The 25,559-nt window shown below is 38.8% G+C and overlaps 1 protein-coding gene across 1 annotated transcript; it reads right to left on the bottom strand.

The window, feature by feature from the left end:
- rragd (ras-related GTP binding D) lies at positions 1-25,559 on the bottom strand. The gene is made up of 7 exons (XM_060880467.1): positions 25,148-25,559; positions 22,855-23,150; positions 21,974-22,173; positions 19,661-19,775; positions 14,102-14,244; positions 10,740-10,888; positions 1-1,474 (listed from the first exon to the last, which is right to left on the bottom strand). The coding sequence occupies exons 1-7, from the start codon at positions 25,308-25,310 to the stop codon at positions 1,323-1,325; spliced, it is 1,218 nt and encodes a 405-aa protein (XP_060736450.1). The 5' UTR covers positions 25,311-25,559; the 3' UTR covers positions 1-1,322.

Genomic DNA, 25,559 nt, shown 5'->3' with positions numbered 1-25,559 from the left:
CATATTCTTTATTAATAGTATAAATAAATAAATATTCAGCAACTTGGCCACATAATAAACAGTGAGTATAAACAGTTTAACACTAATTCGTCTTAACACTTAAAATTAGTTTTTAAACTCGAACTATTCTGATATGATAAAAAGTTAAGGCTCGGTTATTGATTATGTAAAGCATACTTTTGAATTTTGATTTTATTATCTTATAAAAAGCCATAACAAATCTAATTGACCTTCCCACAAAACTCAACAGTGACCTGATAAGCGACTCTCCGCTGTAACTTTTCTCTACCAAAATCTATACCAAGATTGAAGTTTTTTTTTTTTGTTTTTTTTTTTACAAATATTTATGCATTTTCTATCTCCAAGGCTAAAAGAAACATCTTTTCAATCTCCAAGCTACATTTCAACCAAAACTGAAACGCAACTTTTTCTTTCGCCCAGATGTAGCAACCAGATGTAGCTCTGGCGCTACGAGGCTAAAGTAGCTAGCACTTAATGAACTAGCCTCAAGTTCCTATTAGCTACGTCGTCACGTTTGCCTGGAACTGGGTTGCTTTAGGTACTGTATGTCAGATTTGTTTTAAGCGGCTTCTATATTTTAGGATAACACGGTCATCATCATCATCATCATCATCACAGGGGTCTTTTATTCCTCTGCAGTGTATTTGCTAGCAGGCTTATTTAGCAGGCAGGTTTTGTTTTCTGAAGCTACCGAGTTAAACGTGGTGGAAAAACCTTCCGGACTCTCAACAGCTTAAACGATTGATGCCAGTGATCTGGGTGATATATACTGTAGATACAGAAGGAAACCGGTAGCTATAAGCTTTTGTTAGCTTTACATCCCCGACACGGCTTATACGGTCGACTACACTGGGCGAAAAATCGGTTAAATCGGTTTCCTTTCAGTGATTCATCTCAATCTATCAACCTGTGCTTCTCTATACTATTAAAAATAAAATTAAAGTAACGTTGTTTGGCAATTCTACTGAAATCAGTTTGTAGATGGCTTATTCGGTCACAGTTGTCCAAAATATTATTATTATTATTATTATTATTATTAATACATTCTTTTCTTCTCACTCATTCATACCGGGTCACATTTCAGCCACACATCTCCCTTCAATCAGCTATAAATTTGATCACCTTACAAATATTACTATGATAATAAAATGATGTACTTGTCTATTAATATTTTTTCTTACTTATTAAAATATTGTTAACATCCTGAAAATTAAGATGGAAATCTAGTTTGTATGACAATTCTGGCTGGGTGTAATCTGAACTCACAGTCGTGTGTGTGTGTGTGTGTGTGTGTGTGTCCTTCAGTGATGCTGAGTGTGAGTCCCGTTAGGCATGTTCTGCCTGCTCCACCTCCTCTGGCGCAGAAGTTTCCGGTTTCTCTGCACTTTCAGTCGCAGGTCGAAAACTTCCTCTATGGCTTTCTTGAAGCAGTGGAAGTTGTAGTCGATCAGTCCTGAGGATAGAGAAAAATTCATTAAGGTTTGTTTTACGGTTTACACCAAATTCTTTTCAAACACCATGCATTCTTATTTGGGGAAAAAATAAATTATATTACTGATTACAGAAAATTAGGTACTTGTTCAGGTTAAACACACAGTTCATCACACATTGCTACCTTTTCTTTCAATTTTCAAAGTTACAGCCCTTAAATTTTACTGCATCAGATACTTAATCATTTGTTTCTCTCTCTCTCTCTCTATCCCTGTCACTCTCACACACACGAAAATCAGACACTCTCAGCCAATCACAGACACTCACAGACACACTCACACACACACAAACACACACTCATACACACACTCATACACACACAGCCAATCACAGACACTCACAGACACACTCACACACACTCACACAAACACACACTCACACAAAAACAGACACTCACAGCCAATCACTGACACTCACAGACACCCAATCACAGACACACAATCACAGCCACTCACAGACACACACAGCCAATCACAGACTCTCACAGACACTCTCAGACACACACAGACACACACAGCCAATCACAGACACTCACGGACACTAACAGACTCTCACAGACACACGCAGCCAATCACAGACACTCACAGACTCTCACAGACACACACAGACACACAGACACACACACCCAATCACAGACACTCACAGACTCTCACAGACACACACTCACAGCCAATCATAGACACTCACACACACACTCACAGCCAGTCACTCACAGACTCACAGACTCACAGACACTCACACACACACTCACAGCCAATCAGACACTCACAGACTCACAGACACTCACAGACACACACACCCAATCACAGACGCTCACAGACACACACACCCAATTACAGACACTCACAGACAGACACTCACAGACACACACTCACAGCCAATCACAGACACTCACAGACACACTCTCACAGCCACTCACAGCCACTCACACACACACTCACAGCCAATCAGACGCTCACAGACTCACAGACACTCACAGACACACACACCCAATCACAGACACTCACAGACACACACACCCAATCACAGACACTCACAGACAGACACTCACAGACACACTCTAACAGACACTCACAACCACTCACACACACACTCTCACAGCCAATCACAGACACTCACAGACTCTCTCCCCTTCTGTGGACATTCATGGCTTTGAAGGGTTGGCCAGACGGTGGTCATTAGCTACATGTTTGAGCCTGCGTATGAATCCTTCTTAAAGTATTTAATAATTAAAGAAAATACATGTAACAAAATTTCCAATGACTTGGATTACAGTTGAGGTTTAATGGTACAATTTGAGTCCTGTGTATGCCAGAGAGATTTCAAGCCCTCAGCTGCTCAGTGCTTTAGCCCAGGGCTGGATTCTGCCAGCATCTGCTACATGAATAATTGTTAAATTAAATTTTTACCATCAGCAAGGGGACACCAAACACTAACACAGAACCAAAACACATTTAGAGAGTCCATAAAAGGTTCATTTTAAAGCTAATAAATAATTTAAACATCCATGTAGTAACAACCATTCTTAGAATTAATAAAGTAAATTAAAGTACGCGCTGTAAAACTATTTTGTACGGAAGCGTATTGCATTCACTTGAGGTAATAAAAAATCTACTGTTTTTCTGAATTAACGACTTAATTATCTCAAAATTATGAGAGAATTTTTCATGAATAAAAAGTTTTTTGCTCTGTTTTTCTGAATTAACGACTTAATGTGGATTGCGTGGAAGCAAACATGTCCCGCCTTTCAAGTTTAATCCGGTTTTATTTTACTTTGGGTTTGAGACATTGGGAGATTCTGCTGTCTTTAAGTAATATAAATGGTGTTGTTATTAGTGCGTCAACTTTGCGCAGACGCCTCAAGACTTTGCGCCTGTTCAGACGAAAAGAACATTCTGATCTGCTTGACGTTGCTGTGTTTCTCCAGGATCAGTTGAACCGATATGGTATGCTTTACGGATATGAGATGATGCATCTGAAATGCATTCAGGCTGGTTATGTGGTGACACAAGAGACAATCAGGCAATTGTTGAAAATACTGGATCCCCATGGAGTGCAACTGAGGCGCCGGAATCGTCTTCGGCGACGTTTGTATCATAATCCAGGCCCGAACTTTTTATGGCATGTTGATTCATATGATAAACTCAAACCATATGGGATCTGCATCAATGGTGCAATCGACGGGTTTTCACGAATGGTGATACGGCTACAGTGAAGCAGACCTTATCGGTTCAACTGATCCTGGAGAAACTTGAAAGGCGGGACATGTTTACTTCCATGCAATCCACATTAAGTCGTTAATTCAGAAAAACAGAGCAAAAAACTTTTTATTCATGAAAAATGATCTCATAATTTTGAGATAATTAAGTCGTTAATTCAGAAAAACAGAGCAAAAACATTTTCCTGAAAAATTCTCATAATTTTGAGATAATTAAGTCGTTAATTCAGAAAAAGAGAATAGATTTTTTTTCCTCAAGTGAATGCAATACGCTTCCGTAATTTTGCTATATAGCTTGGGCCAATAAAAAAAAAAAAAACTATGTTCACGCTAAAATATCTGCGATTTTGTAAATGATGCCGGTGCTGATGTGTACGTTGGTCCTGTTATTGTTGCTGGTGGTATGAAAGTTGAATTTGGGTTAAATAAGATTATAAAAGTTGAAAGGTATCTCAGAAACTCGGATATAAAATAATTTCCAGTCGTAATTCCGACAAAATCTTTCGTGATGTGCAAGTTCCTAGTGGGAGACTTATATTTATGGGTTACTCGAGTGGGTCTCGTACTCTATTATAGATATAAAAATATCCGATCTCTTTGCAAAATAGAACTCGAGAAGAAAAATCGTTGAATCTGAGAGGCTTTCTGCGTCGTCTTTAAAAAAAAAAAAGACCTGAATAATTTGTGCTATTGGATAATTTACACAGATAATGTCGTCAGACAATAAACCGTTGTAGTGGCAAATATTCTTGAAGGCTTTTTAAATACCAATATTTTCCATTAAAATGAGATTGCATCACAATGCACAGGCACCGGTTTAACAATAACATTTACATTCATGGCATTTGGCAGATGTCTCATATATATACCAGAGCAATTGATGGTTAAGGGCCTTGCTCTGGGGCCCAGCAGTGGCAGCTTGGTGGACCTGGGATTTGAACTCACAACCTTCCGATTCGTAGTCCAACATCATAACCGATGTCCAACGTAACGATGAGCGAAATTGCAGGAAAAAATAAAAATTTAATCAGCTATTAATCAGCTAACATGGCTAAGCTTTCTCTTTCAAAAAAAAATAAAAATAGGGTTGGGTTTTGGCAAACGCATTGTTTTATATTCTGTTAATGAAATTATTATTTTATTTTTTTTTTTACTTTTTACTAAGCACAACAGCACCACCAAAGCTACACTAAGCTGTATGAAGAAGCGAGACTGGGGCTGATTTCCTTCTAACCCAGACTGTAGAACACTGACCATCATGTCAGTTGACTGATGATACACCATGATTTCGCATCCAATGAGGCACATACATTAATATATATATATCGTCGCTGTCAGACGGAATCCTCGTATCTCCAAAACCGTTATTTTTCAGGAAATTAAAAAAACGCCGTACCTTATCTGCAGTGCACAGGGTTTAGTCCACGTTGCAGTGGATTGTCTTGCGCTAAATTCCTGTCCTCAGACGAGCACCAGAACTAGCGGGGGTCAGGATTTTTTTTTCTTTGAGCCCAGTGTTTTGAAGACATTTACCTCAGAAGACGTGTTGATTCGTTGTGACTCTTCTTGAGGAGAAATATGCCGTGAAGCTCTCCCGCGGAGTGAGGAAGAGGTGGACAGTTGAAGTGTCCAATGGAGTTATGAGATTTGCGCTCAAGCTATTTTCAAGACTTTAGATTGGTTAATAACTTGTAAAAATAACAGACCCACGGGGGACTGACCAATAGCATCGATATGTGAAAAAATATGAAATTGACAAAATTTGAACATATGAGGTTTCCGCCCGACAGCGACGAGATATATATATATATATATATATATATATATATATATTTATATATTTATAACAGCAAACAGAATAACATATTCTGTCCAAAGTAGTAATACACCAAAGACCAAACTGGATGTTTTTAAGAATGTTTTGTCTAGTTTTAACCAAAAATGTCTAAGCACAGCTTTTCGGTTTGTATTTCCTTTTCAGACAGACAACATAAATACAGAAAAAAAAAAACTAAGGAGCACTTTGATTGAGTTACAGATAGATCATAACGTCGCTCATTTACGCTCAAATACAACAAGGATAACAAGCTACTTATATTTGTAATTGAACTGGTTTGGTTTGTCCGTATTTTTTTCACACACACACACACACACACACACACACACACACACACACACACACACACACACACACACACACACACTTTAAACTGTATGGGAAAGCGTAGTGCAACTAATCCATCTCCCCTCATGTTAAACAAGGTGGAAGGAAATCAAGACAACTCAAAGAACTTTGTGAAACTTCTCAAAAAAAAATATTTGACAAACAGAACAGAGTGCTAAATGAAAGTTCTAGAAAATGTTGGACATATTGTTTTAATTAGCAGCTGATTATAAAGGAGTTGATGACACATTCTATCAAACCCTAAAGAAACAATCTGCACCCACTATATCTGCTGTCAAAAATCCAGTTCCGCTTAAGAAGACTTTTTTTCAGAAAACCGTTCGTAAACAAATCCGTTCGCTGTCATGACCTTAATAGAATTTATTTTCAGTTATAAAATAAGTGTACAGATTGTATCCTTGTATCAGCGCGACCCTGAAACGTCCACGATTCGCCGTCCCTTCTGCCGTGTTGCCAAAATCTATGCATGAATATTTCAGCATTCATTAACTTCCCAAATCCAACAGCGTTATAATACTTTTATTCTCAAGTCTCAAAGGAGTCACGGTTTTAGTATCTCAGCCTCGTCTGGCGCAAATTCATTTGGACTGAAATTCAACAGCACAGCAGAAATTGATGTCGTTGCTGTAACTCGAACTTCAGTCCCACAGGATCGACAGTGCAGCAGTTTCCAAACTAATTCAAACAATATTTCCTGCATGTAATAAAAAATCCTGCATTTTACTCAAGGGTAGTGCATTAGACTGTTGATTATACATGTACACATTATGCATGCTGAGTACCCAGGGCACAGGATTATATCAGAAATGCCCTTAGAATATACTTTATACAGGAAAGAAGTTATTAAAGAGAAAAAAAAACAAAACAAAAAAAATTTGGGACGTGACCTCGCTTTGACACTGATTCTGTATTTGGATCAATTCCAAAATCCGAGTTTTGAGTTGGAGGCATAAAATTGATAATAGCAATAATAAATAAATAAATAAAACATTTTTTCCGCACAAACATAAATAAATAAATAATACACACACACACACACACACACACATATATATATATACATACACACACAGAGGTGGGTAGTAACGAATTACATTAACTTCGTTACATTTACTTGAGTACATTTTTTTTTGGGTAACTTGTACTTTTTGAGTATAATTAAAGATGCGTACTTTTATTCCTACTCAAGTAGATATTTAGTGGAAAAACTTTACTTTTACTTCGCTACAATCGGCGGCGTTCCTCCGTTACTCAAACTGTAATAAATATGAGATTTAATAAATAATAATTAGTTTATATGACACGTTGGAGAGGCTGCTTCAGCAGAGGAAGACGTTTGCGCGTTATCAAAAGGCAGATCACCCGTGGCCTCAAATTAATTCTATATTTTCACTCCAAGATGTAAAAAATAATAGCTTTATAATGCGATGCATTCTGTGTGCACCAAAACAAACAGACATCGCAGCTTACAAGAATTCCAGCTCCAACCTAAAAAAACACGTAGGGGTAAGTGTCAAAATTATGCCTATTTGATGGTAATTTGGTAACTACAGTTATGGGCACTTTGACCTTAACGTAATACTACATTTCACACACTGTCTGAATGTTTTCCTTCATATACGCTCTCGTGCGATCCTATGAACCCTACAAACACGTTCATGAACAAACGTTCATTATAAGCGTCTGCATTTTCATATCCATGTTCCACAAAATACATTGAATTGCATGCTGTAAGATGTTTTGCATTTATACGCAAATCCTGACATCTCACTAATGTTTTTTTTTTGACTAAAGTGTAGAACATATGCAAAATAAAAACGGGATTATATTTAGTTTTATCCCTACCTAAAGAATACATGTACTTAATTATAAAATGTAACAAATGTAAGAATAAAGTAAATGAATCTTAAAAGGAAGAGCAGGTTAGGAAGAGCCCAGCACATCATTCATTTACATCATTAAACCATTAATCACATTATATATTTTTTAGATTATGTCTCTCACAGTGGACATGCACCTACGATGACAATTTCAGACCCCTCCATGATTTCTAAGTGGGAGAACTTGCAAAATAGCAGGGTGTTCAAATACTTATTTTCCTCACTGTATATATATATAAGCCTATTTTTTCTACTATTTTTACTGCTATTTGTGCAAAATGCCCGTGGATACATAATTATCAATTGATTGGAAACCATCTGGGTGTGCTTGAGATTTTATTGCAAATGACAGGTTATGTGATGTTAATGTGCCCATCACAGGACTGAGATAGGCTACTTTACTTCACCCTGTGTTTTATATTAGCAGAATAAAGAGACTTTTACGGAGAGGTGTGTGAAAGCTCTTCAAGTAGTTTGAAAATCAGGGTTTTTGCTTCATATCAATCAGATGAGAAGTAACTAGTAACTAATTACTTGTAGTTTTTTCATCGGATACTTTTTTACTCTTACTCATTACTTTTTTACTCATCTTACTTTTTTACTCTTACTTGAGTAAATATTTCCATAAGTAAATATATATATATATATATATATATACACATACGAGATAAGAGTGCTTTGACATACAAATTTTTTGAGATACGAGCTGTGATTCGACCATATTTTTGCCTTGAGATACAAGCAAATTTTTGAGATACAAGCATCCGAGCCGCCGCCGCCGAAACAAAGATCCCCCACAACCACGTGTGCTCTGTTTCCCCGCCTCAGCTTCCCGCGTCTCACTCGGTTAAAGCCGCCTTTCCACTGCACACGGCAAACGACGGCCGATAAACAGGAAGTCATTCATTTCCTATGGAGAGTCGCAAAGGCGCTGTGTGAGGTGCCGACCATCTGCGGATCCGTAATTTTCGTGAAAGAGTGACAAAAAAGGCAAAAACAAGTGAAGAGAAAAGCGATGAAGAAAATTAAGCAAAATAAATGTAAAGAAAACAGAAATTGTAGCAATTAAGTTCAGTTAAGTTAAGAGAAATCAAGCATCATGTTAGTTCTGGCAGGCCACGTCGTCAAACGTGCATCAGCTGTTAATCAGCTGTCCACGATGTGCACCAATCCGGTTACACATATTTTTCTCTCTCTCTCCCTCTCTAATTATTTAATTATTTATTTATCCATTTATTCATTTATTATTTTCCTTTCCTATTTTTAACTCTATGCATGATTAATGGTTCTGTTATACGGGGGTCTATTCTATTTTCTAGTTGCTGCTCTCCCCGCTCTAAATGAAGTTTAGTTAAGTTCCATTTAAGTGTAAAGTAGCATTAAGAGTGTACAGTAGCGAGTAAGTGAACGAAAGTGAAAGTGTAATTCCTCCTAACTCCTCCGCCTGTTTACTCCTCCGCCTATGTACTTCTCCCTCAACCTCCGTGCGCATCTTTCGTAAAGTAAAACCAGTTTATTTTTTTAACATTCTCTTTTATTACTGTATGTTTTTATACAATATTTGTCATTTATAAATACAGGTACTGTACATTTTTCATATTCAAAACACAAACAAAACAACTGGAGTGGAATTTTGCGATCTGGAACGGATTAATGTGATTTCAATTCATTTAAATGGGGAAATTGCTTTGAGATACGAGCAATTTGAGATATGAGCAAGGTCACGGAACGAATTAAACTCGTATCTCGAGGTATCACTATATATATATATATATATATATATATATATATATATATATATATATATATATATATATATATATATATATATACATACACACACACATACACACACACACATACATACACACACTATATATATATATATAAATTATATATATATATATATATATATATATATATATATATATATATATATATATATATATATATATATATAGTGTGTGTATGTATATATATATATATATATAAAAGAATAATGCAAATCAGGAAAGGTAACAAATGAATAATTAAAAAAACATCCCCACCCAAAATAACAGCAAGGTTAAAAGCAACAACAAAAACAAACAAAAAACCAACAAACTGATAAAGCAAGTTAAACAGAAATGATGAAACAAAACAAACAAAAAAAAACAGTTTCCTTTCAAAACAGAAGTAAATTTTGAAACTCAACAACAAATAAAAAAAAACAAAACAAAAATCATCACAGCAAAAAAAAAAAAAAAACAGAATTAGAAACAGAACACAAACAAAATATAACATATATTTAAACTAATAAAACAAAAGCTATCATCAGCAGTATAAGAGGAATAAAACACTGCTTCCTCTATTGATTCTTTTTCTAGAACAGCTCACTCCAGGTGATCCTACACGTCACCTCCTGACCTTCAAAACTCATTATTCACTAAATTCTTGATTCCTGAGCTGATTGTGTTAAGTGTACAAATTGCTATGTTGAATACTTAGTAAGGATATTACTACCTCGGGTCACGGGGAGCCTGTGCCTATCTCAGGCGTCATCGGGCATCAAGGCAGGATACACCCTGGATGGAGTGCCAACCCATCACAGGGCACACACACACACTCTCATTCACTCACGCAATCACACACTACGGACAATTTTCCAGAGATGCCAATCAACCTACCATGCATGTCTTTGGACCGGGGGAGGAAACCGGAGTACCCGGAGGAAACCCCCGAGGCACGGGGAGAACATGCAAACTCCACACACACAAGGTGGAGGTGGGAATCGAACCCCGACCCTGGAGGTGTGAGGTAAACGTGCTAACCACTAAGCCACCGTGCCCCCCAAGGATATTACTAATATTATTATTATTATTATTATTATTATTATTATTATTATTATTAATAGTAGTAGTAGTAGTAAGAAATGTAAAAGTATTAGCAGAGTTTGTGTGCTCACCTTTCCTCTCAAAACTCTCTTCCCTGAGGAAACAGACGAGCGCCAGGAATTTGGTGACCTCTTTCAGGTACATCACCGTGGTGTTGTTGAGGTGGATGATGGCCATGGATTCTTTATCGTATGGTGAACCGGCTACATCCTCACTCAAACTGTCAGGGAGGGAGGGAGAAACTTCTCGTATGTAAGAACAGACACTGTCACTTAGCAACATCAATTCAAAAGGCAATGACAAGTTGGATGGTGATTGTACAAGTAAAATGCCTTTTTTTTGTCAGGTTTTAAAATGGGTTTAGAACTTTAGTACATTTTCTTCAAAAATGTGGATGACGGTGACAAAAAGAGGGGGAGTGCTCCGATTTATGCGTTCTTCTATTTTCTAGCATTTGCGTCGAGCTCGTGTTTTGAAGTCGACGCTGCTATCTTCTTGTGTTAAAGAGAGTGAAAGATAAAACTCCGGAATGTCTCTAAATCCGAACTCGTTTATGAGCTACAACAGAGCTGCTGAGCAAAGCTAAGGTTTTATACACTTGAATTCATGAGCTTTTAGGATGAAAAGAAAAGAGAAATGCTGAAGGCAAAGATAACACCCACACTAAACTGAGAGGGAAAAAAAAAAAAACATCAGTCGATGTTATTGTGGTTTATACGTATACTTATAATCCAAGGAAATCTGGCCAAATATGTGGAAAATAATTAGACGCTGATATGAATCGCTACGGCTCTTACGGAAATATAAATATAAACGGAAATATAAATAATTAACGTGTCAATAAGAACCATGCACCGGTTGGGGTGTTTCCATTAGCTGTGCTTGCCTGGGTGTGATGGAGAAGGAACATATCAGTCAACATATCAGTTCTTTTTTCCTTCTCAAATCCACCTCCGCACTTCTGAGCACAAAGCCTCGTATCCAAAATTAAACTTGTTTACCGGATCGGTTTGATTTCAAACGTAAAAAACAACAACAACAACAACAACAAAATAGCAGCATGTCTGACCTATTATGCTATTATAAATCAGATAAAAGCAATCGTATGATATACGGTGTTTTAGCGGCTTTATGAATATTAGAGTATTAAAATCTCTCTGTAATTGATACTCGTATGAAGTTCTACCAAGCAAAGGCATAGTGGGGATTTTAACATCGCTACTGTTGTGAAACCGGTCACTTAAGCATTTGCTGAGACTCATCTGCTCCGCAGGCCGGCGTGGGCAGACAGCTGGCATGCCCCAAGTCATGCCTGAACACCCACACCATCCAGAGCATCGGCGTCCAGATCGCACAGGGTCAGTGGTGCCCGAGGTGCTTAACTTCGCCCTTTCTGTTTACAGCTTCTCTTCAAACACACTGCCAGTGGTGCTTAAATTGAAATGAGGCCAGAGAAGAGAAATGGTCGCTGAATACCAAATATACTTCCACATTCATTACCCCCCCCACCCCAAAGGAGAATAAGATTAGCCTTATGTTTCATCACTTATTTTCATGATATAAAATATGGGATATGCTATAGTCTGGTAGGCGAAAATGGATTTTGTGTAGTCGGATGATTGACTAGACAAAACGAGAGATTTAAAGCTACCTTTACGGACTGAAATTCCACCTTACAAAAAATGTCCAAGTGACTCCTGGCCGGTGCCTTAAAAGACGGCGCCATGCGCGACTTATTCCTCCAGAATCACACGTTTCTACAGTAATACTTTATTACCGTGTGTATTTGTATTCCCACGTTTCCAACGTGCATACGTGACCTCCTGCCACATTAGCCCACAGTCGGGTTGTTATAACAAATAATCTCTTATATCCAGTGTTTAATATGCCGAAGATAGAACTACGACCACTCCTAATCGATTTACTTCCTAATAACAGCATGTCCTGCAGTGATTTGTTCCTACACACATCACAGTAATTTGCCAACCAATTCCAATTTTTTATTTACCTGTCGTGTCTCTAATGTCTTTTACACGTTCCTCAACTTTATTAAGCTGATGACTCTCGTCTAGCTTTGTAGAAATATAAAGCTGTGGAAGCGAATACCATGTTTGCAAATTATTGTACACGGAAGCAGCATATAAACAATATTTGGTCAAAAACTTTGGAGGTTGGGGTCAGAGAGCAGGGTCAGCCACAATACAGCACACCTGGAACAGAGAGGGTTAAGGGCCTTGCTCAAGGGCCCAACAGTGGCAGCTTGGCAGTGCTGGGGCATGAACCCTTATCCTCGGATCAACAGCCCAGAGCTTTATCCGCTTGATCCCGATATGGTGGGCATATAAAAAGCAGTAAACCTAAAACAGAACCTTACACCAAACTTTACCTTAGTATGTAAAGAGAAGTCACCATTTACATGTACAGACATATCCAGTAAGACCCGAGTCAGAAGAGGGCCGTTTCCCTTAATGCCATCAAGAAGAACAATATGATCAATTGTAGGAAAAAAAAAAAAAATGCACTAAAGGGCCTTTTTACACCCGGTCACTTCATGTGTTGTCTCTGATCCGATAGCTATCTGATTTGTTAAAACTGTTCCACTTACATTAGGCCACATAAATGCGTCTCGGCGAATCGGATATCGATCCGCTCTTTCTACTCCCGCCTAAAATGCAAATATATTTTACCTCATTTCCGGGGTAATTGAAATGGAACACGCTTTGGTGTGTGCGGTTTTCAGAACGTGATCAAAAAGAAGGCGAAAAAACTTGTTACGACGTTTATGCTACAAAAAACAGCATTTACTGTTTGCTGCATTTTCACTGGCTGCAGCAGCGCATTTTAAGACCCGACGAGATGCCTGTGTGAAAGATCACCTGCGAGTGACGTACTTCCGCTTGGGAGGAGTTTAGCGCTGACGTATGTGGCTTGAACAACCACATTCATTTACACCTGTCCAGTTTCATCTGAAACGCGTCCCAGACCACCTCCTGAAGGGGTTTGTACCATCGGATTTATATCCGACTCCAAAACGTTTCGGAGGGCATTTAGACCTGGTCTTTTTACCATCAGATAGCTATCTGATCACAGAAAACACATGAAGTGACCAGGTGTAAAAAGCCCCAAAGTCAAGCAAGACAATGTTATTTGTTTGTAGGAATGTGCCGATTGATCAGGTTTTAGAATTCAAGCGCACTGCAGTACAAGTAAGTGTCAGTGCATAAAAAAAGCCTCCTACTATTAGAAGATAAAATCCAAGTCAACGCTGATCAACACTGTTATTTTCAGATGCCCTCAAGACTAATGTGAATCTGCATGTCATGTTCTGAACATCAACGCCAAACTTGCAAATACAACACCAGAACAGATTCATGTAATTAAATCCCTGACGAGTACGAGTACCTCTGACTGTGATCACAGCAACCCCACTCACCCATAGATGCAGGAGATATCGATGACGACGTCAATCATGTCGCAGCACAGCTCGTACGTCTGCATGTCCACCGGACTGCTGTCTGTGGCGATGTAGATCTTACTGACCACGTCGAACAGAAACGCTTTTTCGATCCCTGAATTCTGCAACGAGAGCCAACAAGGAACAAACTGCCTTCTTAATACGTTTCTGCTAACAAGTGCACTATTAGTAAAAATAAATAAATAAATAAATAATTGTTTTAAAGTGACTAGTAGTGCTCTAGTACAGTACAAGCAGAGCTCCGAAGTCGGCTAAAACGCCTGGTTCTTTCTGGATCGCTGTACATCACAAAGGTGTGAGGATGCTGTTGTTTGAAAGCCAGTGGTGATCTCTTTTTTACCATTATAATACCACCCGGGGTTAGGGTTAGGGTTACAAGTGCTGCACCATAAACACATGTGCCCCTTTTCCACCAGAAAGAACCGGGTGCTGGTTCAGAGCTAGTGTTGGTGCTGGTTCAAAGTTGGTTCCACTGGCGAACCTTCTAAGAACCGGTTTGCCTTTCCGTCACAGAGCCGAGTCTGACGTCACTGTATACGCGTCACGTTACACAGCAACGTTAGCGCAGCAGCAGCAAACACAAACACAACATTGGCGGATGTTGCTTTACTGTTAATGCTCATGGCTTTGTGAACCTACATTAACACCCAAATGCTGCGAACCCAACGTGTACGTGCAGCTCCATGTAATCTGTAAAAACGGAGGTTGTAATTGAGAAAGTACATAACGTTATTTTATCATTAACACAGAAAAAAGTTAGCCTTAGCATGTAGCTACTTACTATCATGTGTGCTGATAATGTATCATATTGCGGTAAAGTAAAAGTGTATTAAACATTAGTATACTTAAGGTACATTATCAAATGCACTAACAGTAGCCCCACCCACAGCCCCGCCCACAGCTCCTGACACAAGCGGTTCTTAAGTCTAGACCAGCGACGTTTTGGTGCTACTTAAGAACCACTTTTCCTGGTTCAGAGCCGGTGCTTTGGCTGTCGAAACAGAAAAGAACTGGTTCTAAATTAGGCTCCGAACCAGCACTCAAACTGCCTCGGTGGAAAAGGGGCACAATGTTTTCCAAGATTGGTGCACGAGAACACCCGTGGCCTTCAGAGATCCTTAACCTACACCCCACTGAACACCTCAAGATGAACTGGAACTCAAGGCTTCTCACACATCATCAAAGCCTATCTTTTTCTTTTTTAAGTCTTAAAAATGAACACAAACCTTCACAGGCACGTTACAAAAGCTAGTGGAAAGCTTTCCCAAAAGATTGGAGGGGATCTGTATGGTTTTTGGAATGGGAATCTCCAAAGCACAGATGGTCAGGTGTTGCTAAACTTTAGCCAAATAATCTATATTATTAAAGATGATTGACATTGATTGAGTCCTGTCAGTGACTGATACTGTACACAACCAGTCAGTTTCGTGTAAGCGTTATATACGATAAACGATACGTTCAGCACTCTGGAGCACTGAGTCACTGAAAAGTACTTTTCCTTGTTGCTGGGGTGGTTCAGTAAAAGATGCACCTTTGTAGTGTTAATTTCGTCAGACGAGACGAGACGAAATATGTTCGTCAACAACCTTTGTTTTTCATGACTAAGACGGGACGATGACGAGACTGCACCACTGTCCAAAAACGCTGACTAAGACTAAATTAACATGCATTATTGTTGACGAAAAAAAGACGAGACGAAAATGTTTTGTATAAAATAAAAACTAAGATAAAATCTCTCTTCATTTTCGTCTACAATTGTCTCTGCTTTTTCATCAGCTGTTACGCCTTTAAAATATTCACGACGAGTTCGCGGCTTCGCGCTGTTTAGTGTGTGCGTAGAAAGAATTCGTCCACACGCCGCTCAAAAAAAACGGCGCTCTTTTTGTGTTAAATTATATTTCCTGTCGCTGCGCAGGCTCTTTTATTGTACATGACAGCTTATGTCCCGATGACCGGTCTTTGCATTATGATTAAAAGCAGTATCATTAAAGTAAAAAATGTGATGTGTGGTCAAGTTCGAGTGAAACATACAGTATGTGAAACACTTTTTTTACTGAAATGTTTATCAGTAATAATCTCAGTAATAATGTGTTATTTTAAAAAAGACTACATTTTTTTGACTAAAACTAGACTAAAATTAAAAGACTTTTAGTCGACTAAAACTTGACTAAGATACCTTGAGTTTTCTTTTGACTAAAACTAGACTAAAATGACGAGATTTTAGTCGACTAAAACTTGACTAACAAAAAAAGATATGTGAATGACTAAATATGACTCAAACTAACAAGGACATTTGGCACAAGACTAAGACTAAATTAAAAATAGGTGACGAAATTAACACTACACCTTTGAACCTGTATCTTGAAGCTACAAACAAGAAGGATAACCACAGTGTACTGTACGCTGCAGTAGGAAAAGCCTCTCTCGAAAAAGTCAGTCCTTATGCTTATCTGGTGGCTTTCCCATTTCCAGCTTGGCTTTGCTTAGTGGTCTGGCTGGAGTCTGACTAGACGGTGCCATTTAGTTGGTGCCATTTATGTCGAGCCAACCGTATGTGTACAATCTGTGTGCGAGTTTCGTCTTTATCTCAAACGTCGCCATCTGTCATCTGTAAATCTTAGGAAACTTGAATAATTAAGGATGTGCGTGAATGCGTTTTTTTTTTCAGGTAGGCTGCCGATATCACCATTTACATTCATGATAATCAACAACAGGATCTCTAACAGGCTCGAGTTCTATAAAGAGCCAGAACAGATCGATTTAAACACAACGCTCACATAATGCTTAAGCGCCGTTCTTTTGGCTAAACTTCAACATATCTGTAGGATTGCAGCATATGATGTTATTTAGCGTCACACGGCACCGTGTTCATGGTGTTACTACAGTGTTTCATTCTATTTCATTCAATTTGACCAAAAATAATATATATATATATATATACAGTTGAGGCCAAAATTATTAGCCCCCTTATGAAATTAGACAAAACTCTTGATTTCTCCATGGAAATGACCATTAACAACAAGTGTTTTATAGTGTATTTGTTTCCAAAATAACAAAGACAAAATCTCCACTAAGTTTGATTAGGATATTTAATTGAAATAGTGAGTTGAAACAAGAAAGGGCAAAAATGAAATGTCCAAAATTATTAGCCCCCGGTCATTAATAGTCAATAGTGAACCCTTTCTGAGCCACAACTGACAACAACCTCTTAGAGTAGTTCTTTACTAGGTTGGCACAGGTTTCCTGAGGGATTTTAGCCCATTCTTCCATTGCAAATTGCTCCAGCTGGTCCAAATTACATGGCTTCCGAGCATGGACATTGACTTTGAGCACTCACCACAAATTCTCAATAGGATTGAGGTCTGGGCTCTGTGCGGGCCACTCCAGGACCTTTGTTTTGGTATCCTTCAGGAACTGTTGGACCAATTTCGATGTATGCTTTGGGTCATTGTCTTGTTGGAAGACCCAGCGTTGACCTAAGGCTAGACTACGAGCAGATTTCTGCATATTATCCCTCAAAATGTCAACATAATTTTCTTTTTTCATGATGCCATGCACCCGAACAAGGCTCCCTGTGCCTGAAGCTGCAAAACAGCCCCACAGCATGATGCTGCCACCACCATGTTTAACAGTGGGAACTGTGTTCTTAGAGAAAGAGGCCTCACCCTTTCTTCACCAAACATAAGCAACATCCATGTGCCCAAACAGTTCCAGTTTAGTCTCATCAGACCAAAGCACAGACTCCCAAAACTCATCTTTACCTTTCAAATGTTCACGGGCAAACCTCAGTCTAGCTGTGATGTGCCGCTGTTTGAGTAAAGGGGTTCTTCTGGGACGATGGCCCTGAAGCCCACCACGATGAAGAGCCCTCACAACTGTGTTCCTTGAAACATCAACTCCAGAAGAGGCCAGGTCAGCAACAATCATCTTGGCAGATGTCCGGGGCATCTTGCTGATATCTCTGACTATTTTCCTCTCCAGGGTTCTTGAAATCTTGCGCTTACGACCACGCCCAGGTTTGTTTCTTACAGAATTTGTCTCCTTGTACTTGGCAATGATGCAACGTACGGCGGTTCTAGACACTGTGAAAAGCTTGGAAATGGCAGTATAACCTTCCCCCTTATCATGAGTCTCCACTATCTTCTTTCTGAGCTCAAGACTGATTTCCTTTGTCTTTGGCATGGTGAGTAAAAATAGTCTCTCCCAATAATGTGTTCAAGTGCCCTGTTCCTTGGAGTCCTTTAATGCTGATTGAATGCCCAGGTGTTGTTAGGAAGCCAATTGACTGCACAGGTGTGGTTTGAAAACTGATTGATTAATTTGGTGTGTTTTGAAAGCTGATTGATTAATTGGGTGTGTTTTGAAAGCAAATATTCACAAGGGGCTAATATTTTTGACCACCCCATTTTCACTATATTTGATTATAAAGCAAGCCTATAAATGTATTTTATATTTCAAAATGTACCAAAAGCTACTAAATAGCACTGGTGAATGTTTGATTATATCAAGTTTTATCAATGCTACAAAAATTGGAAAGATCTTTAGGAAAATGTTCCAAAATTCCTGGGGGGCTAATAATTTTGGCCTCAACTGTATATCTATTACATATATCTATATATAATATATATATATATATATATATATATATATATATATATATATATATATATATATAAATATAAAAGAGGGGGGGCACGGTGGCTTAGTGGTTAGCACGTTCGCCTCACACCTCCAGGGTTGGGGGTTCGATTCCCGCCTCCACCTTGTGTGTGTGGAGTTTGCATGTTCTCCCTGTGCCTCGGGGGTTTCCTCCGGGTACTCCGGTTTCCTCCCCCGGTCCAAAGACATGCATAGTAGGTTGATTGGCATCTCTGGAAAATTGTCCGTAGTGTGTGAGTGAATGAGAGTGTGTGTGTGTGTGTGTCCTGTGATGGGTTGGCACTCCGTCTAGGGTGTATCCTGCCTTGATGCCCAATGACGCCTGAGATTCACAGGCTCCCCGTGACCCGAGGTAGTTCAGATAAGCGGTAGAAAATGAGTGAGTGAGTGAGAATATAAAAGAAGAAAAATGAATTAACACTAAAAAAAGGAAAAAAAAATTAAAAATGTAAATAATTTAACAATTTTTGTAATTATTTAAAAACAATTTAGAAATTGAAAAATTCCACAATATCCACGATTTAAATTGAATTTTTTAATTCTTTTTTTTAATCATTTTTTTTTCATCAATGATCAGCAGATATTCTTAGCAAAACATTGTAAATTATGACCAAAAACAAAGGAATAAATGTGTTTTCTAAAAATATTCTTTCATTATTTTTCTCCCCTTAAAAAAAAAAAAAAAAAAAACACTCGATCTCTGACTTTCTGCTGCCATCAGCTGGCAGGTACAGTATACAACGTTTTATTCACAGACAGAAAAATAAAATGTTTAAAAAAAAAAATTTTCTAATTAAATATTAGATTTTTTTTTTTTTCAGGTAAGATGATGAGCATGTGTGTGTTTTTCTTACTCACGGATATAAAAATGTTGAGTAGATTCTCCAGAGTCGGAAGCTGTGGAATGAGCTTCTGCACCACTTTACTGAATGCCTCGAAGATGGAGTGATCGTAGATGCTCGTCAGGTAGAAGCTGAAACCAGAGCGAACGAACAGAAGGTGTTCCTGTAAAGATCCTGCCAAATCATTCTCATTTCCAATTAGGAAATGTCTAAGTTTATTAGCGACTGCACAGGAAAGAGCGATATTTATCTCTTATGCAGAGACATGCATGAAATTACTTCAGTTAATAAATCAAGGGAAAGAAGGATTGGAGGAAAATTGGCTGGAAATACATGGAGGTAGAAAAAAAAAAAAAAAAAAGAGAGATTATACAAATATTTTAATACTGATTACGTAAGTACGGCTTGGTTTAAACGGATTACGACCATACGCAGTCTGACATGTTCTCAATACAATATTGTTTATCCTTCACCAAGCCAAGTCTGTTTACATTAAATAAAAGAACAAACACACATCATAACCCTAAAATTTCCTCAGTTTAATCCCCGTCTGTCATCAGTGAAGAAGATAAAGCTATCCATCTTATGAAATACTTCACCAGAATATTCTTTTTATAGCGCAGCGATTCGCGCCACTTCTTATTTTATCCGTTTATGGTTACGTTTAACGTCACGGGACGTTTGCAAAATAGCGTAATTAAATAGTCGTTTGAAGATCACAATTAAAAAAAAAATAAATCTCTCACCTATCGGTCACTATTTATTTATTTAGGGCTCATTATGATTAAAGGCAGGGTCTCCGTTGTTTGAAAGCCAATGTTGACATATAAAATCACCAAAACAAACACGCCCCTAACCCATTTGGGTCCCACCCCTGTATTGATAGCTCCACCCACACATACATACGTAACCCAGGCAACTACTGGAAAGAAATGTGTCTTTATCATAGCTGAAGGGAAGAACAATACGATTGCAGATAAACAAACAAGCAAAAATGACACACAAGCATAATCATGCAAAGGACAAAGGCATATATAAAGCCACGTTCACACTGCAAGTCTTAATGCTCAATTCGGATATTTTGCTCAGATCTGATTTTTTTGTTTGGCTTTTCACATTACCTTTTAAAATGTGGCCTATATCAGATACCAGTGTGAACTGTTTGCTGTTTCGAACTGACCCGCATGCGCAAACGAACAATAACAATGACGTCACACGCAGCACGCCGTTGCGCTAAAGTTGGCGAGGTTATGGAGGAAGTGAGCATTGAAAATGTTCGGATGTCGAGGGCAACTTTTTAATTATTTGCTCCATTCTGTAGTCGTAGTCACGTTTGTGTGCGAACTCGCCGGCACATAATTGTGACGAATGTCGATGTAGATTGACGTAAAAGTCGCATCAAATCCGCCTCGGTTGTTCACACTGCGGTCACATTAGAAAAAATCAGATTTGGGTCTGATTCAGGACCACATATGGAAGTGGTCTGAATCTGATTTGAAAAAAAAATCAGATCTGGGTTAGATTTGAGTGTTCACACTACTCCTGAAGAAGTCTGACCTGGTCACGTCACCCCAAAAAAATCAGATTTGAGCCACTTTTACCTGCAGTGTGAACGTGGCCTTTGTTCTGTGTAACAAAGCAAAACCAACGTTACTCACCTATCGAGAAGGAAAAAAGCGCCTCGGCGTCTTAAGTAAAGTCGGTCACATATTCACAGATTGGAGTTTCCCGAGTCAATAACTCCTGAGCTAAACACTGTTACTACACAAAACACGGTTGTAGCTGCGTCTCTACATTACTACGATAGAAAAGAGGTGTTATTTGTGTAGTAACAGTGTTTAGCTCAGGAGTTATTGACTCAGGAAACTCCAATCTGTGAATATGTGACCAACTTCCTGCTCCTTCAGTTCTCTCCAGCGCTGGAAAGCTGATCCTATATTAACACGTCCTACTTCTTACCTTATCGTAAGCCTTTCTTCACTTTATTTCTTTGTTTTTATCCTCCATGTCAATGTTAAAACCACTTTCTGCTAATGTCACACATGCGCACTGAACACTCTCTCCGCCCATATCGACGAGACCCGCCCCTTTCTGCTCATTGGCTACACGTTTGTTTTGTTTTTGTTTTGTTTGTCGTCCCGACTCAGTTTTCTGAAGCATTTCTCAAACAATGGAGACCCCACCTTTAAGAGGAGTGGCATGTTTAAAAGTTAGTGAAAATGAATCAGCACATTTTGACCAATCAGAATTGAGAATCCAATCCGTATAAATGATTATACTATTATTTCGATATACATACACACACACACACAGCATATATTAAACCAACCTTAAATGTATCCTCTCTAAGCTGGCATCTGCCAGGTCGTCGTTGGCGCGTTTGTGTATATCTCGTTGTTTCTCGATCTTGTGATCGTCCGATAGACCGTCCACCTTATGGATAAACACTTCAAAATTGATGTCCGGGTTTACTTTGTAGGCTCGGGTCACGGTGAGGTGGAGTCTGCTCAGTGCTTCCACGTAGTCATCCTAAACATAAAGGAAAACAATGACAAACTCATTCTACAACACGCTCCGTCTGTTGATCCCACCATCTCTCAGGGGTACAAGGTATGAAGGTACGTTCTCTGTTCTGGCACCTAGCTGGTGGAAAGAAAAGTCCTAACTCTTCCTGAAGTACTGAAATTAGCGTTTAAAAACAAGCCAACTCGTTCTTGAGACTTTCTGCACGAGGGTCTGCCAAATGCCGTAAATGTAAAACGTACACGTAAATATACATGGATTAAAAACTAACTAACTAAAGTAACAGTTACAGGAGTATCCAGTTTCAGTGCTTTGTAACTTAACAGCCAAGTAGGATATACGCGGCAATGTAGAGTCTCTTAGCGGTGAGAAATTTGTGCTGTATTTATGTCGCAAATGAAGTAGTTTCAGCCAGGTTTTGGGACACTACAGTGTGAGAGGTCAGATAATGAAGAGCCCGGATTAAATAATAACCCACAGGTAAAGTATGAGCAGTTTGAAACGTTCAACAAAGATTCCCTTTACCCAAGGTTTACAATCATCCAGGGAACTATTTCATGTGTGGAAAAACCCTTTTATGTCATTCAGGCGTTCAGTACGTTTATGAATATCAGTTCTCGCCACCGTTATCTTTCCCACCATTTACATTCATCGATTGAGAAATGTTCACGATTTGGCGAAAAACACCTGCGAGTCGATAACGAAAATGAGCGCTCCTGTGCCGCGGAAGATCATCTCGTAGTCAAAGGTAGGGTCGAAGAAATCGATCTGACCAGGAAAGTCCCAGATCTGGAAGCTGACGAACGAGCTGTTGGACACGTCCTCTCGGCAGATCTTATTAGTGCTCTCCAGGAACAGGGTCTCGTTAGGGGACATCTTGTGGAAGACCACTTTCTGGATGGAGGACTTGCCGCTGCGGCGTAAACCCATCAGCAGGATTCGAGGCTTCACCTCACTGCAGAACGGATCTCGGAAGCCCAGCACTAAAAACATATACACACACACACACAAAAAAAAAAAGTGTTTTTGGTTGGAGGTGGGTCACTGATTGTGGTTCTGTCCACAATGTAGGACTGACAGAGTTACAGAGAGCCTACAGTAGAAAAAGACCCCTAACCTTGAACTAAATAAAACAAGTGACTGGAACAAAGAAAATCCTTGAGTTATTTATCTGAAACATGGACAGAGGTTGTTCTGAAGGACACTGAAACAAACACAGACACCGTCTATATCGTACGATGACGTCCTAATCCTAAAATAAAGCATTCTTTTTTAAATGTTCCTCAAGCAATGCTGTGTTCAAAATGTCCTGCACAAGCGAGCACAAACACTCCCTACTGATCACATGCTAATGCAAGCTCTGGGATTTCAAACAGCTCTCGCAACAACACTCTGAGGAATGTAGAGCGCCTTCACAGAAACTTCCAGGCCCAAAATACAGCCCTTGCAATTCATGGCATGTTTGTCAGTGGAACACTTCTGGGAAAAGGAGTAAAAATACTGCACAAGAAACTGCTGCGCCTAAAAACTGTCTAGCTTGTGGCACTATGGAGCTATATCGTGAATCCCTGCTGATCATGTTCATCTTAAACTTGTTTAAATAAAAAAAAAAAAAAAAAAAAAGAGCAGTTCAAGTTTGCTTTTCAGTGAGGAACGTTGATCTGACTCTCCAGCAAACTCCCCGATATTTGAAGGAGCTTGAAAATTTTCAAAACTGCCAAAGATTTGTACCTTTTTCTTAACAACCAATCGCTGCTCATTGTTTTTTCCTCAACAACCAATCACCGCTCCCCACTGCTTATCACGTCCATCTACAACCGTTTCCTTTATATCTACTTCCTCACAAATATCCTTTCATTTCGTCTGCACTGTTGCTAGAAGCGTTATTCTAGAAACACGTAAATAGTTTTGTTCGTGGTGCCGTGACCCACGGACTTCTTTCCGTCACAGAAAAATATGAGTCTATTATCTATTCTAGTGAAACTCTATTCTATTTACATGATGCAACCACTAACGAGGATTCGTTGATTGCCCGTATTAATCGCTGATGGTTAACGATCACCTGGAGACGTCCTGCAACTTCTTGCGCTTACGTTAGTTGCCTTTCCCTGCAGCGCTGCTTACGGCTGATTCTGACACTTTGTTGATCGTTTAAAAGCAACGCAGTGGTTTTTTTTGATGGCATGTTTGATGGCACGTAACTAATGAGAAGCAATACAGTGTGCTGTTCATATGAGTCACATTAACACACAAAACTCTTTTTACTTTTGCACAACCCGCGTTATTATACCGTTAACGTTTTGCACGCTCTTGCATGTTCTTCAAGTCAAAAAATCTAATCTAATTTTATTTGTCACATACACATACATACAGGGTACGACATGCAGCGAAATGCTTTTTGCATCTGTCCGGTATTTATGCATGAAAGGAACGCAATTAGGGATAAAAATAAAAACCAAAACCATAAGATAGATAAATAAAAAGTAGAAACTATATACAATCTATATAAAATATGAAAATATAAAAATATATGCGAAAAAAATGTATAAACCTATACATAAACCTATACATAAATGCGTATGGTTCTTTGACATTTTAATGTTTATTCTTATAGTAGTTTCTTTATATTTACTTTTTTAGTTCTATGCACCAGAACTCCAAGATAAATTCCTTCTTTCGCCCATAAACAGCCATTCAAATACAATAAGCAAGTGCAATTTTTGTCTTATATCGAATGTCACCCATTATTCTTCACCTTCATCCCTTTTCTAAAACAAGATATCTGCGTTAGAAGAAAGTAAAAAGGTACTCAGTGTCACAGAGGTTCAAGTTCATGGGTTTTACTTACTGGTTAATAGGTTTAAGGCTTTAAACTGCAGAACATGAAGATTATTTACATGCATCAAAGTGCCCTTGGTTAAACCTGATGACCTTAGAAGCCCTTAAACAGATCAATGATCAGTGTAAAAGTGGAACTGACCTCCTTCATCACAGCCGCACACTCCATCGTCTGTAAACGTATCCAAATCATCATCCTCATCATCTTCATCATCTTCATCATCATCTTCATCATCATAATAACCAAACGACAATGCTTCATCATGGGAGTCTCCTGTGCTGTACTGCTTCCCCTGGTTTGTCATGCTTGGTTTTTTTTTTGTTTGTTTTTTTGTAAATACAAAGTTTAGTGCAATTTCGTGTTAAAGGTCCAGACGCAGCACCACACGTGTCACCTGATCAGCGCGAGCCATGGTGACCTTTCACCTCCCTCACAACCTCCTGCCTTGTTTCTTTCATAAACGATCCGTTTTTACACAAGAACCCGTTAATAAAATACAGCCCTGTACCGACACGGAACACTGCCACACCAAGCAGACCGAGTTTTCACTGTA

The sequence above is a fragment of the Tachysurus vachellii genome, chromosome 10, assembly GCF_030014155.1.
Source record: "Tachysurus vachellii isolate PV-2020 chromosome 10, HZAU_Pvac_v1, whole genome shotgun sequence".
NCBI classification, from domain to species: domain Eukaryota; kingdom Metazoa; phylum Chordata; class Actinopteri; order Siluriformes; family Bagridae; genus Tachysurus; species Tachysurus vachellii.
The sequence above is the reverse complement of the archived record's forward strand: the minus strand, read 5'-3'. Positions and strand labels throughout refer to the sequence as shown.

Excerpts from the sequence above, each read along its gene's own strand:
- rragd (XM_060880467.1), bottom strand. The coding sequence starts at position 25,310 with ATGACAAACCAGGGGAAGCAGTACAGCACAGGAGACTCCCATGATGAA. Across the intron at positions 23,151-25,147 it reads GTGCGGCTGTGATGAAGGAG|TGCTGGGCTTCCGAGATCCG; the intron begins GTCAGTTCCACT and ends ATATGTTTTTAG. Across the intron at positions 19,776-21,973 it reads TTAGAGAGGATACATTTAAG|CTTCTACCTGACGAGCATCT; the intron begins GTTGGTTTAATA and ends CTCTGGTTTCAG.